General features: G+C 54.0%; 1 protein-coding gene across 1 annotated transcript; it reads left to right on the top strand.

The window, feature by feature from the left end:
- Positions 1-5,528: 5,528 nt before the first annotated feature.
- SHOX (short stature homeobox) lies at positions 5,529-14,345 on the top strand. The gene is made up of 5 exons (XM_032207497.1): positions 5,529-5,802; positions 8,569-8,777; positions 12,980-13,037; positions 13,127-13,215; positions 14,100-14,345. Exons 1-5 carry the CDS (start codon positions 5,529-5,531, stop codon positions 14,343-14,345), a joined length of 876 nt encoding a protein of 291 aa, XP_032063388.1.
- The last annotated feature ends 215 nt before the right edge of the window (positions 14,346-14,560 follow it).

Below are 14,560 nucleotides of genomic sequence, written 5' to 3'. Positions count from 1 at the left end.
AAACTTTGTGGCTCAGAACTTTTCCCCTCCTTTCTTGGAGTTATTTATTTGTTTGCTTGTTTGTTTTTTCCTTCTGCCGAACTCTTCCAATTCCGGTCGAGTTATCCAGGGCGAGCGAAATCCAGGGGACGGCTCGCCCATCCTGCTCACCCACTAAATTGTAATTAATTACACACACAAAAGGCTACGGCTTATTGCGATTCACCACGCGAGTGTTTTCTTTTCCAGAAGTAAAAGTAGACGAGGGTCTGAAGGCGTCTGGGCTCCGTGTAATGAATGTATGAGTAATTAACGTGGCTGGAAAGATGGAGCTTCCTCAAAAATAGCTGGAGCGGAGAAGGGACGGGGTGCGTGTGTGAGCGTGTGCCTCTGCGCACGAGAGAGGGGAGCGTTTGTGTGTTTTTTGCCTTGAATTAATTTACCCCTTTGGTTACGTTTCGAGAAGTCGGACTAAAGACAATTAAGCCCTTAGCATTTCTGTCACACTCCATTAATTACTGCAGCCCCTCCTGTCCGGAACGCTTCGTAACATATTCATCAGGTACGGCACCCGCACGGCAGCCTCCGCCTGGGAGGCAGCCTATTGTTAGCCTCCACTGCAGCCTTGCCTCTCTTCCTTATTTTACTTTTCGTCCAAGGTTGTTTGCCTCTCCTTCTAAACTGTTTTTCTAAAAATAAAAGTCAACGTAAATGTTTTAAGATTAGATTTGCGGGGAAACGGTTTAATTTTCACCATATGTCGCCAAAGCGAATCGCGGATTAAAAAATAAAATAAAATATCTTTCCACTGAAGCTACCAAAAAAAAAAAAAAAAAAAAAAAAAAAAAAGATCTAATATAAAAATGTATTCTTCCCAATGCGTTTCCCTCCTGTGGGCCATTTTACGGCCCCCAAATAAATCTTTAAGGTTTCAGGGAGGAAAAAAAAAAAGTCCACTGATGACGGAAAAACAAGTCCTGCCATGGTAATGTCCTTTATTAATATTATAGATGTGTAGTGTGCTGGAAGGATCAATCATATCCATTCACAATCAGGATTAAGAGAGCCTATTTTAATGAAAATCTATTAGTCTCTCATTTGAGACACGGATGTTGCTTAAATCAATAAACAGCATAAAAGAGAATACGACGCAGGTTTCTAAATTAAAAAAAAATCCCATCTATGAAATGTGTTAAGACGTCTGTAAAATCCTGAAACCCTCGATCGATACTTATAAATATTTAATGTTTTCTTTTTTTTTTTTTTTTAAATACACAAATTGAAAACCATTAACACTGCATCCATTCTTATTATTAAAACAAATTGTCCTTGGAATTATGTGCAGTGGAAATGGAGCCAGATTGAAAGGGCATCCTCTGAAATATGTTTACTCGCTTTCATGTAAACCAATAAAAATCTGCAGGAGTCTGTAGCATGAGCAGAAAGGTTTGATGTACAATGTCCATGATTACAGTCTCTGAATTAATCACGGGAGAGGGGGAGAGGGGGGGAGAGAGAGGGCTGGCGATGGAGAGAGAGGACTCCGTTATCTACTCAAATCTTGCTCCTCGGGTCAGCGCTTATTAAAGCGTGAATTAAGACGATGATTTTTCTGTTTGCTTATTTGCCCCATTTCGCCCAAAATAAGCTGAAGCGGGGGGAGGGAGGGAGGAAATTGGTCTCGCTCTACGTCATCCCGTGAGTCAATGTACAAATGTAAATTCCTCTTATAAATATGAAATCCAATCCTTCGCCTTGGAAATGCTTAAAGCCTATGCAACGCTCCAACTCATTCACAATTATTCCTCTCGTTTAATTCGGAGAAAGCCCCCGATGGTCAAGAGGTCCCTCTGCGAGCGGAACGGAGAATAACAAAACTATTGATATTACGATAATAATAATTAAAAAAACGCTCTTCTGTGGTACCTGGTCCGGAGCTGTTCCTCGGCAGGGCGAGGTTTCCCTGCTCACACTGCCAGCTTTATGGCCCCTCGGGCTCCTGCCCCGTGCGCTCCTGGCGCCGCTTTTCCCGCATCTCGCACCCAGGGGGGAGCCGCACGCCCGGCGCCGTGCGGGGCCCCGGGACGGCCACCGGGGGGGTGACTTTGCGGGGGGGGGGAGGGCGGCTTAGAGGGGGTCCTCAACCCCCTGGGGAAGGCACGGGGGTAGTTGAGGAGAGGGAGGAGAAGGGGTGGAGAGGTGCTTCGCCCTGCGGGAGGAGATGGGGGGGGTCCCGCATCATGTCCCGGGGAGGGATGGGGAGAGAGGGGTCTTTAGGGGCGCGGCCCCCCCGCAGGTGACCCGGGAGCCGGGCAGCCCGTGGAGATGCTGCCTGGTCCTGCAGGGGATGGGGGACGGGGAGAGGAGGGGGAGCTTGTGCCAATCCGGGGGGGCGGGGTGCAGAGCGGGCCGGGGGCGCCGGGGAGTTGTCAGTTTTGCGACAGGGTCCCGGGAGCCCCGTGCCTGCGAGGGAACGGGGTTTGGACGGGAGCTCCCTCCCTCCCTGCTTCCCCCCTCCCTCCCTCTCTCCCTCCCTCCTCCCTCTGCCCATCCCTCCTCCCCAGCCCGTTATCAGGCGCAGCAATGAGCGCAACTCCCCGCCGGATGCGCGGCCAAAGTTTGCAGCGGGGACGGGCAGAAGCGCCCCCCACCTTTGCCCGCACCCTCACCCCCTGCCCTCTCCGGCCGCCCGGCTGCTGGCTACGAGGGGGGCCGGGGGCGCTCCCCGCACCACCCCACTCCCCGCAGCCCACCGGGCCGGGCCGAGCCCCTCATCCCCGCGACACCCTCGGGGCGGCGGCCGGATCCCCGGGGAGGGTTACGATTTGCACCGCTATTTTTTTTTAATTCACCCCCCCCTCTTTTTTTTTTTTTTTTTTTTTTTTTTTTTTTTTTTTTCCCTTTCCCTTTCCGGTGCTTTGTTTCGCTTTATTTTTGCTTTCGGAGCCATCTGAGGCAAGTTCCCCCCGGCCCCGGGCTCCCTGCCCGGCCGGGGGCTTTGCCTTTCCCGGTGGCTGCCCCGGGGTCCAGCAGCCCCTCGAGGGCACCGGGACCCGGGGGCCTTTGGGGGGTGGGGGGGCAACCGGCTCTCCCGACCGGGCGGGGAAGGAAAGTGGAACGGGGAGGGGGGTTGTGTTGTTTTGTTTTTTTTGGGGGGGGGGGTCTTGGGTTCGCCCCAGTCCCCGGAGGCAGCAGCCCCGGGGGCGGCGGGAGGAGTCGGGGGGGAGCACGGGGAGGGGGTGGGGGGCCGGGGGGTGCGAGCCCCAGTGGCTCCGAGAGGGGGGGAAGAGGGGCCGGGACTGTCTGTCTGTCCTTCCCCCGCTGGCTGGAGGAGCTGCGAAGGGGCTGGGAGAGGAGGGGGGAGCGGATCCCGGCCGGGAAAGTTTCCCCGGCGGCAGGGTCAGTGCGTCTGGGTGTCAGTCCGTCTGTCCGTGCGTGCCCCTGTCCCCGGCAGCCCGGCCTTACACACGCTCGCACGCAGGCAGGCACATGATGATAACACGATAGAGGCAGAAGCATCTTGTCTTTTTTTTTTTTTTAAGATATACATCGCTTCCACGTCTATCGCTTGCCTTTATTATTTATGTGGTGCCGTGTGATATACATTAGAGCCTCGGATTTGATTGGCGTTTGCGATGACAAGACCTGTTTGTTAAGTTGTAAGGCTTCCTCGGCTCCCTCACTTGTTAAATGAACTCCGGAGGAAGGATGCCACCGAGACACAACAATATAATAAATGTCAGGGATATCCGCAGGGCCGAGATCAAATGATCAATCCTTGTCCCCTAGATAATCATTTTAAATTCGCACAGGGGGAGATTGATTTTTTAAAGCCCTTTATTAATTGCTTCCTCGATTATTATTTTTCCCCCTCCTCCTGTGGAGGTGTTAACTCTGGTGCTGGGGGCACCTCTGGCTTAATTAAACGTATTTTTAGGGTTTTGGCGTTCGGCTAATTTTCAGAGCAGTCGCACGCTCCCCTAAAAAAAAGAAACAATGGCCCCTCGCTCGGGCAAGAAGCCTCCTTTGGTTGCAATTGAGAGCAGAGGGCGGCGTGATTACGGGCTCCGATTATCGCAAAGTCGAGGCGAGGAACTGCCACGGGAATGAGGAGGAAGTCAAAAGCTAAACGAATAGAGGACCAAATTCCGCCAAACGCCGAAACCCGCCGCCTTACAACCCCGGGAGAAGAGGGGGAAATAAAATAGCCAGAAAGTCAGCTCCGCATGCGGCTCGAGCACGGGCGGAGAGGTGCTAGGAATGCCATCGCCGTTATCTGGAGATTAATTTCAAGCAGCTATTCAGGCGCACAAAGTAATAATTCTTAATCCGGGGCTACACCAAAGCTAACGGCAGCCTAGCAAGACCAAGGCGGGGAAATTAGTGCCGAGTCCTATCTTAAATCCAGCAGGCTGTGTTTCGTTAGAAAGAAAGGGGAAAAAAAAAAAAAAAAAAAAAAAAAAAAAAAAAAAAAAAAGGAAAAGAAAAGACAGACGATGTAATGCTCTATCTGTCGAGTACAAACTCCCGTGCTAACAAATTACTCCTGCGCTGCACGCAGCAGGGCAGCTCTCCAGCCAAAGACGCGTTTCAGACCGTGATTTCCCCCATCGGTATCTCCAGCCAACGTACGAGCAGCAAGCACGAAAACGGACCCCGCGGTGCTCCCCCGCAGCTGGCGAGCCCCCCGCCCCACGCCCCCTCCGAGCCCCCCGAGCCCCCCGAGCAGGACCCCGGGGGCTCCTCGCCTCTCCCTTCCCCGCAGCCCCCGGCCCCCTCCGCGCACCCAGCCCGGGCCGCCACAGGCAGCGCTTTGCAAAGAGCAATTTTTTTGGGGGGGGTCGCCGATCATTCCGACCGCTCGGTTAAGCCAAATTAGCTGAGCAGCGAAGCCGGTCGGATTTGGAGGGATCGCAACAAAACGCACGTCTGCAGCTTTTTGTTCGTTACCTTTTTATTGAACAATCATTTTCCTTTCCTCTCGGTAGCGACACACTTAATGGCAGGAGCACAGTTATTTGGTTAGCTGGGTCCGCTTTTACTCACAGTGTTGCCGCGCACAGGATGTCCTTACAGTCAATTAAGTCTTCCTCGACTTTCATTTCTGCAGCCCCTTTACGGAATGCAGACCCCGATTTTTATGTTTTGCTCCTTTTCCCCTCCCTTTTATTCCTCTCTCTCCCTCTCCCTCTCCCCCTCTTTTTTTCGCTCTCGCCTCTTTGCCTCCCCAAAACGAGGTGCGGAGATGCCAAACAGTGATGAAATGAAAAGAAAGCCAATTGCTGGACTGAGGTGGGGGAGATAGCTGCTAGGAGTCCGCCTGCGACTATGGAGCAGGCAGTAATTGCTGGAGACAGGGAGAGCTGGGGGTTGGGCTGAGGTAGCCATGTATAAATAGTGTGATCTCAAATTGAAAGGCATAAATAACAGCAGGAGTGATCTAACCCTATACAGCCCATCTTCTACGTGCAAAAACAGCGTGCGGAGAGGACGGCCACATCTCCTACTGAAAACAAGTGGATCTCTGTGGATAAGATCACCGGGCAGCCATGGAAGAACTTACAGCTTTTGTATCCAAATCTTTTGACCAGAAAAGCAAAGAGAGCAGCAGCGGCAGTGGCAGCAGCAACAAGAAGGAGACGATCACGTACAGGGAAGTTTTGGAGAGTGGGTTGGCTCGCTCCAGGGAGCTTGGAAACTCTGACTCTAACCTGCAGGACATGACCGAGAGCAGCAACCACTGCCCGGTGCACCTTTTCAAAGACCACGTAGAGAGCGACAAGGACAAACTGAAGGAGTTTGCCGCGGGCAGGACGGCCGAAGGTAAGAGCGGGGCCGGCCGCCCTCCGCCCCGGCCCCCTCCCCGGCCGCCCCCGGCGCTGCGCAGCGGGTCCGAGCCCCGAGCCCGGCATTGCGGGGCTTTGCGGGGCTTTGCGGGCAGCCCCCCGGCCCCTGCCCTCCGTATGGGGTTAGCAGCACCCGGCCGTGCGTGTGCAAGGCGCACCCCGGCGTGCAAAAGGAGACGCAGCCTCGGGCCTCCCACCCCCCCCGCTCCCCACCGCCCCCCGGCCCGCAGCCGGCGCGGTGCTCTGGGCGATCTCTCGCACGGGGGAAGGGGGCAGACGTTTTTAGGTTTTCTTTATTTTTATTATTATTATTTTTTTTTACCGGTCCGAGCCTGTCGGGACGAGGTCTGCCTCCGCAGACCTGCTCTTCCTGCTTCCGGGAGGCTGCCTCTCCTCCTGGGGGGGAGGCCGATGTGCGGGGGGCTCCCCGCGACCCCCGTGCTCCGAGCCCCGGGCAGCAACCCGGGCCGGGCCGAGCCGAGCCGGGCCGGGCCGGGACGAGGCGGAGCCTCCCCAAAAAGGGGCCCAGGGGGCCCTGCCCGCCCCTCTCACCTGGGCCGGGGGGCGGCCCGGAGGGGCTCGGAGCGGCGGCCCCGCTGCTGGCAGGAGGGAGGTGAAATAAAAGGCGATTTTACATCAGGCTGGCTCAGCACCGTGCCCAGGCTCTCGGGGAAAGGGGAGCACCAAAGGGCAGGGGGGATGAGAAAGTTGAGAAAGTGTCTCCAGGCGAGTTGGACAGGTGGACCTGCCTGGGGAGCTACTGGCCAGCTCGGGGTAATAAAAAGCGGTTAATAGGTTGGGGAACAACAGCCAGCCTTTCAGCTGTTTCCTCCCGTTTGATCTTGTTTAATAATAACGTTGGGTGAACGGCGATTTAATTTACAGCCCCGACGCTTGTGCAATATCCTTCTCCCTTCCACCCCCTCCCCAAATGGAAGGACCGGGTGCGATAGCACGGTCGGGTACCCGCATTTCTGCGCAAGCCGCTTCCACGCAGCCCTGCTGCTTGCGCTGCCTTGGGTCGCGGGCTTGCAGAGCGAGAGGGATCAGCGGGGAGGAATTATCCGCACGGAAGATATTAAAAAAAAAAAAAAAAAAAAAAAGAAAAAAAAAAGAAACCAGGGTACGGTCCAGGAAAAAAAAAAAATCTTAAAGAAAAAAAAAAAAAAAGCGAACGAACGAAAAAATCTCTCTGCTACTCCCCCTTTTCCCCGTGTATCGAAATTCTGGCTTGTATGTTTAGCTAATCTAATCTATGGAGAGGGGCTGGGGGTGGGGATGGAAGGGAGGAGTTGGAAAGAACTGAGATGCTTGTGACAGTTTAAATTCATGCCAGGTTTCAGTCTAATTTCAACTGATTCCAGCGTGTGATTTCAGTCCCACCGATATGCTAGTTAATATTTTATACCTATCACGGACATGCTGTAGCCCCGTATCTCCGAAAGGAGACAGAGCTTTTGAACGCGGCCAATTTTCCCTAGGCATTTGCTGGGTTAGTCCCCTCGTCTTTTAATAGGGGTTCCCCTTACGGGAGAACCGCGAACAAAATGCCATTAAAAACAACCAGCCAGCACCCCTCGGGAGGCCGGACCCGTCCCAAAGTTTTAGGCAGGCGATCGCTAGCCTGCAGCCGGGGAGCCCGGAGGAGTGGTTACTGTCGGGGACAGTTTGCATTTCAGAAGTCAACACGAGCTTAGTCATATGAATTTTGGAATGCCTCCGATTATATAGGCTTAGATATACGTGCATGCGCAGAGATGCGTGTAGATAAAACACGTATGCATGTGGTGAGGAGGGAGAACGAGACTGAAATCGGTACCGTCTGCGGATGCGGCTGTCCCGGCCCGCGGAGGGGAAGCGGGACAAAATCCCGGGACCCCGCCGGTGCCCTGCTCCCGTTCCGCTAACCGGGCTGAACGGGGGACAGTGCTTTAGGCCGCTGGGCAAAGTAGGGAGGAAGGAAACGAAAGCAAGACACCCCCAAAAGCACACGCTTAGGCAAGAAAGGGCAATCGCTTTCCCTCACTGGCACCCCAGTCCTGCTCCCCTCTGTCCCGGACATTCATGCCCAGGCGGCTGTCCTCATCTCCAGCCCTCCCCGAGCCCCCCATTGGGGCTGGGGGTGTTTGGAGGAGTTGGAGGCACCCTCGGTCCTTGAGCCCGCTGCCCCCCGACGGGCCGTGCGGCTGCTGGGTGCTTGGACCCGGGGGAAAGGGGTGATAACGGGAAGGGGGACGGGAGAGGACGCTCTCGGTCCCAGGCCCACGGAAAGTTTATTGTACGAGGCAAACATTTCCAGCCTAGCGTTTCCATGACCCCGGCGGGGAGCTTCTTACACAACCTTGTTTATTTCGAGAGAAAACAGGAGCGGAGAAACCCCCTTCCCCCGCCACGGGGTACCGGCGGTTCTCCTGACAGCCCCTTCCCCGGCCTGTCCCTGCAAGCAACATAAAGTGAAAATAATAATAATAATAATAATAATATCTACATTATTATTATTATTATTTTTTTCTGCCGGGGAACCGGCCGTGCTCAACCCGACCCGGTGCTCCCCGGCCCTGCCCCGACGGCGCGGCCCGGCTCCGGGCTGCCCGGGCCCCCGGTGCCCAGCGGTGCCCCCACGGGCTGAGCTGAATTTGGGGAAGCGGTGGGGGGGGGGGGAGCGGCCGTGTGCTGCGAGAGAAACTTGGGAGCGGTGCTGCGGGGAGGCTCAGTGTCGTTTTCCCCTTCCCCCTCCCGGCAGGGATCTACGAGTGCAAAGAGAAGAGGGAAGACGTGAAGTCAGAAGATGAAGATGGACAGACCAAGCTGAAACAAAGGAGAAGCAGAACCAATTTCACACTAGAGCAGCTGAATGAGCTGGAAAGACTTTTTGATGAGACTCACTATCCGGATGCCTTCATGAGGGAGGAACTAAGCCAGAGGCTGGGACTGTCTGAAGCTAGGGTTCAGGTAAGAGAAAGGCTCTGTTCCTGGAAACGTCCTCACCTCACCTCCTCCCTGCCAGCGGATCCTAGCGCAGTGCCCCGTTTCATCCCAAGCGGGGAGGTGAAGGCAGAGACGACACGTGTGATGGGGAAGCTGTTTGCGATGCCGGTGTACCTGTCCTGCCACACAATAAGGCTGCTCCGAGGGCGTCTGCCCGGTCCTTGCAATGCCTAGGAAGGTGGTTTGATTTTTATTTTCGGGGTGGTGGTGATGACGAGTCTCTAACAACTGTGCGATTTGCCTTTTTAAATTTTATTTTATTTATTATCGTATTTTTCCTTGCAAACGTGTCATTAACTCTCCCTTAATCCTCATTTCTTCTCGCCTTTCCTTTTATGGAGCCGTTTGTATAAAAAAAGAGGGGGGGGGGTGCAGAAAACAATCGCCGTGCATAAGGCTAGACGGTTCGGGTGCTCGGGGACGGGATTAGCCAGAGCCGGGGGAAAGGTGCCCCCTCTGCTTCGCACAGCAAGCGTATGAATGCATGGCACCCCATCTGCCGGAGTCTCCCCCCGGCCCTCCCATCCCGCTTCAGATGCAGCTAAATACCAATTAGCCTTCTAAACCCTGAAAATAGGTCCGGCTTGCTGTATTTCTGGGGCCATCGGAGCCGTCTGCTTCGGTGGCTTCGCATCGATTGTTTTTAAACTCGATTTGCGGTTTGCTGCAGGGGGAAAATACACCCCCTCCCCAAACCTGAAGCCAACTAGGGAACACATCCCCAAAACAGATGTCTCATAAAACAAACAAACAAACAAACAAAATAACCCAACACCCTAGAAATAATTATTATAATCAACCTGTGGCTCTCTGAGCAGGCCCGCAGAGCAGGAGAAACCTGCAGGAACCTCCTTGCTGGGTTAGGACTCGATGCTTGGCCTCAGAGACCCCAAAGCAAACCAAAATCCAGCCAGAAAAAAAAAAAGTCACCAAAGACCAAAGCAGCCTGGAGGCGATGGATGCGTGTGCACATGTACAGCTGCTGCCCGGGCGCCTGCGTGCCCATAGGTGCCCATAGGTGCCCGTGGGGGCTTCGGCGGCCGCACCCCGCCTTCCGTAGGGTCCCCGCGGTACTTTTGGAAGGCGGCCGGTGCTCCCCGATCCTGGCGGGCAGAGGAGGGGGGCGAGGGGCTGCTTCTTCCCGTGAGAGCCACGGGGGGAAGCCGAGGGGCAGGGGCCGACTCCTCCGGACCCCTCAGCACGCCTCCGTCTGAGCGAGTGAGCGAGCGAGCAGCTCGCTCCAAACAGCTGCCTCCCGGAGGCATTTCCCGAAATAAATAACGTAGCCGGGCTGTTTTCTTCCTTCTTCGTCTTCTTTTTATTATTTTACTTTTTAAAGGCTATTTTCAGCTCCTGCCTCTCTCGGTATAAGCGAGCAGGGTAGGGGATGGCGCCGGGCGCTCGCCTTAGAGAGGGATGCTGGCAGGGGATATTGCAGGGGTTCAGAGTGCTGCTGGCCTGCACTCTCCCGGAAGATTGATCTAAGCACAGCATATAAATTAATGAAAAGATTAAACTTTTGCTGAAGGGGACATCAACTCTTATGTCATCTTCCCAGATCTTCTTACTTGGGCTCTGTAATATCTTTCCAAGGCCTTGATGTACTGTTTCTATAAAAATAAATTACTTGTAATTGAATTCTGCACTCTTTCTTTCAAGTACTTTATTACTGAGCAGCACCTTAACAGGATGTTCATAGTTGCAGGAAAATTGGTGCTTCAAGTGCTTACAGATCTCAAAACAGCACACCAAAAAAAGAGAGAGAGAGAAAAGCGCTACTGATTCCAGTGGAGGCTATGAGCGAGACAAATATGTATATATAATCATCTTACAAAAGAGGTTTGCACAAATGAAAATACTAGAAATAAAAGAAACATCAAGAGGGAAAAGAGGAGAAATAGATAATTAATTAGGAAATAAACTGAGAGCTTGAGATCCATGAAGAAATGGAAATGGAAAAAAAGCAGAAGGGGAGGGAAAAAAGAGGAAGATTTTTTTTTTTAATACTTTCAGAATTGTTCCCTAATTCCTATCTGAAGCGCTTGTCCCTTGCTGTTAAAGGATATAGTTTCAATTTAGTGTGGAAATTTGCTGTAAATAAATTGAAGCTCCTATGGTAGCTAGTCCTTATTAACCTTTTATTTTTAGTGTTGTACTGGAAACTCATATCACCCAGCTGTCAGGGTTATAATTGAAAGTTATGAGACCATAGTGAGGAGCAGGCAGTAATTCAATTACAACAAATATCTTTGGGTTTATGGTGCAGGGCTAAATTAAATGTCATTATTCACTGTCTCTAATGGAAATCAAAAGGAAATCAGATTAGAGCATTTGTGAAAGAAATCACTGAGTGATCCTTAATGAAGAAATAACTGTCTAAAACAGTGTACTGTGCTTTACTTAGCATATTCATGACTAATTGGAATTGATCGTGAATCACACCAAGCCTGATTTATTATCGCTTAACGCAGTGGCTAATTCATCACTTTTATTCCTCATAACCTTATTTTTTCATAGCTAAAGGGAAAGGGCACTTCGTTTTCCAGATTTAAATATAATTTCTGTTTGAAAGATGTTCTGATTTGCAAGAGAAGTTGTTTAAACGCTGCTTAAATTCCTCCTGACAATTTATACTCCTTTGGAGAGGGAGAGAGAGAGCAAGGGGGGCTGGAGGGGGTGGCGTGCGGGGGGAAACACACACGAGGAGATTTCCTGCAAGGATTTACAACTGTAAAAAAAAAAAAAAAAAGCATTATTGTCGCAACCGCCAGATGATATTTTGCGTGCTTATCTAAAAATCCCCAGCAGCCCGACTTAAAGGCAGCGACGCTGCCGGTGCGCTGCGGCACGAGACGCAGCCGGTGCGGTGCGTGTCAGGATGCGGAGGGGGCAGCCAGGGCTGCGGCGGCAGATGCAGGCTTGTCGCGGGGGGGGCTGTGTCGGCGACAGGCGACAGCGGACAGTCCGCAGCGCCCCGCAGCGCCCCGCAGCCGCCCGATCTGCCCGGGCCACCCCGGGCAGGAAAAATGGTGCTGGAAATCAGAGAAGGCCAATTCCTACTTAAGAAAATCACTGAGGTACCCGAGGTAATTAATGCCTTTGGAAGCCTTTCTTTGCACTAATTACTCCGTTGTAAATGACCATCATTAAGGCAATTGAAGAAAGCTTGAAGGGAAAATTTGATGTAGGAAGTGCAGTTAGTATTAATTAACCGTATGATCTCTTGGCAAGTGCGAGAACATCAAAGGTGGAAGGTGTTTACTTAGCTCCAAGATTTTATCAGCCGTGAAAGTCAATGTTTGTCCACAAGCGGTGGCTTTGGTGTGCGGATCAGGGGCCGCGCAACATTTCGGTCCGTGCCTCTGACGGTCCCCCTGGGGAGAGTCGCTAAACCGAGCACCTCGGGAAAGTGACCAACATCAGAAATGCCCTCGGAAAAGTCGCAGTGGCGACGGGAGGTCCTGCGCTTTTTCGAGTCAGGGAGCCCAGAATTAGGGCAGGGTTACTGGTTTGCAGGCGTTTCTCGGGCAGGGGCATATGTACTTCTCTGAATCCCTGTCCGGGAGGACGTTGCTCTTCTTTGCTACAGAAGCGAGGTTTCTTTCACTCTAACGTTTTGGGGAACGGGAGTGACTCAGCCCCTTTGTTCAGCTCGGTGTCTCGCATCTACTCTGAGGTCTCCGGCATTCCCACGCCCGGCCCCGTCTTTTAGGGGCCAGACCCCACGCTGGCTGTTGCCTGGACGCTGAGGTGCAATGGGATCGGATACCGGGTCGCCCCTGGGCTTGGAGTGGGCAGATTTAGGGATCTGCCAGCGCTGCCCCCTGCTCCGGGCAGGGGGCGCAGGGACAGCCGCAGCTCTCCCCGGCTCCTGTCAGCCCGGCCCGGGGAGGGCTCAGTGCGAAGCCCCTGGGTCCCCAAGCTGCGAGGCAGCTTCTCTCCTCCTGGATTCTCCCCCCAAAAGCGGGACCCCCCCCGCAGGCAGAGAGGCTGCCCCCCGGGCTGCACTGTGCCCCCGGGGACGGAGCTGAGCGGAGCTGCGCGGAGCCTCCCGGCCCGGCTCCCCCCTCCGGCCCCGGAGCTAATCCGCTTTCTTAGCAGCTGCCCCAGTCTACCTCCAATTTCTTTTTTTTTTTTTTGGTTTTGTTTTCCTTTTCTTTTTACAGGTGTGGTTCCAGAACAGGAGAGCAAAGTGCCGAAAGCAGGAAAACCAGATGCACAAAGGTGGGCAGGGGGCGCGGGCCGGCCGGGGGGCGGCGGGCGCGGACCCCGGGGCACCCTCATTGCTCACCCGGCCCCGTCTCTCTCCGCAGGTGTGATCCTGGGGACCGCCAGCCATTTAGACGCCTGCAGAGTGGCCCCGTACGTGAATATGGGAGCCCTGAGGATGCCTTTCCAACAGGTAGTTAGCTCCGCTTCTCTTTCCCTCTCCCCTCCACCCCCCCTCCCGGCGAGCTCCGACCCCCTTTTCGTTTGCACGGGAGGAAGCCGGACACGTTTACAAGTGCCGTTTATACACAAGTTGGCACGTTTTAAAAACAGCCCGTAAAAAAACTTGGCGAAGGAGCCCCCGCCCGGCTGCCGGCGGCTCAGCGCCCCTCGGGCCCCGGGGAGGGGGCTCCGAGACGCCCCGTGGGGGCACAGGGGGGCGAGGGGGGCCTGCGTGTGGGGGAAACCCGGCCCCCGGCAGCCGGTTCTTGTCGCTGCTCCCCCCTCTTCTTCTTCTTTTTTTTTTTTTTTTTTTTTTTTTTTAGTCAATTAATCGGGGAATCGATTTTCCCGGCCCGAAGGGACCCTCCGCCACCTACTCCTTCTCGGAGACACGTGGAGCTGACAGATTAATTGTATTGATTTTTAAAAGACATATTTGGACCAAAATAATTAAATACATAAATAAACTTCCCCCCCCACACACCCCTCCACACCCCCCAAACTCCCCGGAGCTGAAATCTCTCAGTCAACCCAGCGTGTTTGCGCAGGTCGAGGGCTCTCCAAAGCAAACACCGCCCTGGCAGAAAGGCGGCGAGTTTTTTAAGCTGGGTTTAAAACAAACAGAAGGAAAAAGGACAGAAAAAAAGAGAAAGAAAAGAAGAAAAGGGAAGGAGGAGGGGGGGGGAGCAAGAAGTTGGGTAGCAGTTACAGCGCGGGTTTGTCCTTCGATTTGCGGTGCCGTGGCGGGGTTGTGGGGTGGGTTTATCCTTTGACTTGCGGTGTCCGGGCGGGGCGTGGGGTGGGTTTGTCCCTGGATGTGCCGTGCCGTGACGCCGTGTCTCTCCTGCTGCCCAGGTCCAGGCGCAGCTGCAGCTGGAGGGGGTGGCCCACGCGCACCCGCACCTGCACCCGCACCTGGCGGCCCACGCGCCCTACCTGATGTTCCCGCCGCCGCCCTTCGGGCTGCCCATCGCCTCCCTGGCCGAGTCCGCCTCCGCCGCCGCCGTGGTGGCCGCCGCCGCCAAGAGCAACAGCAAGAACTCCAGCATCGCCGACCTGCGGCTCAAGGCCCGCAAGCACGCCGAGGCCCTGGGGCTCTGACACGCTTCGGCCCCGGCCCCCCCCCGCACACACACACACACACACAGCCCCTTACTCGACCCCCTGTCGCCCACCCCACCCATCGCCCCCGGGCCGCCTCGCCTCCACCTCTCAGTGTTTTTTAATTTTTATTTTATTTTTTTTGTCCTCTTTGATTTGATTTGTTTCTTTTTGGTTTATTTCCCCTCGCTTTTTTTTTTTTTTTTTTTTTTTTT

Source organism: Aythya fuligula, chromosome 1, assembly GCF_009819795.1.
Source record: "Aythya fuligula isolate bAytFul2 chromosome 1, bAytFul2.pri, whole genome shotgun sequence".
Taxonomy (NCBI): Eukaryota; Metazoa; Chordata; class Aves; order Anseriformes; family Anatidae; genus Aythya; species Aythya fuligula.
This window is presented reverse-complemented; position numbering and strand designations above follow the sequence as displayed.

Coding starts and splice junctions, on each gene's coding strand:
- SHOX (XM_032207497.1), top strand. CDS start 5,529: ATGGAAGAACTTACAGCTTTTGTATCCAAATCTTTTGACCAGAAAAGC. Junction 13,038..13,126: donor GGAAAACCAGATGCACAAAG/GTGGGCAGGGGG, acceptor CTCTCTCCGCAG/GTGTGATCCTGGGGACCGCC. Junction 13,216..14,099: donor TGAGGATGCCTTTCCAACAG/GTAGTTAGCTCC, acceptor CCTGCTGCCCAG/GTCCAGGCGCAGCTGCAGCT.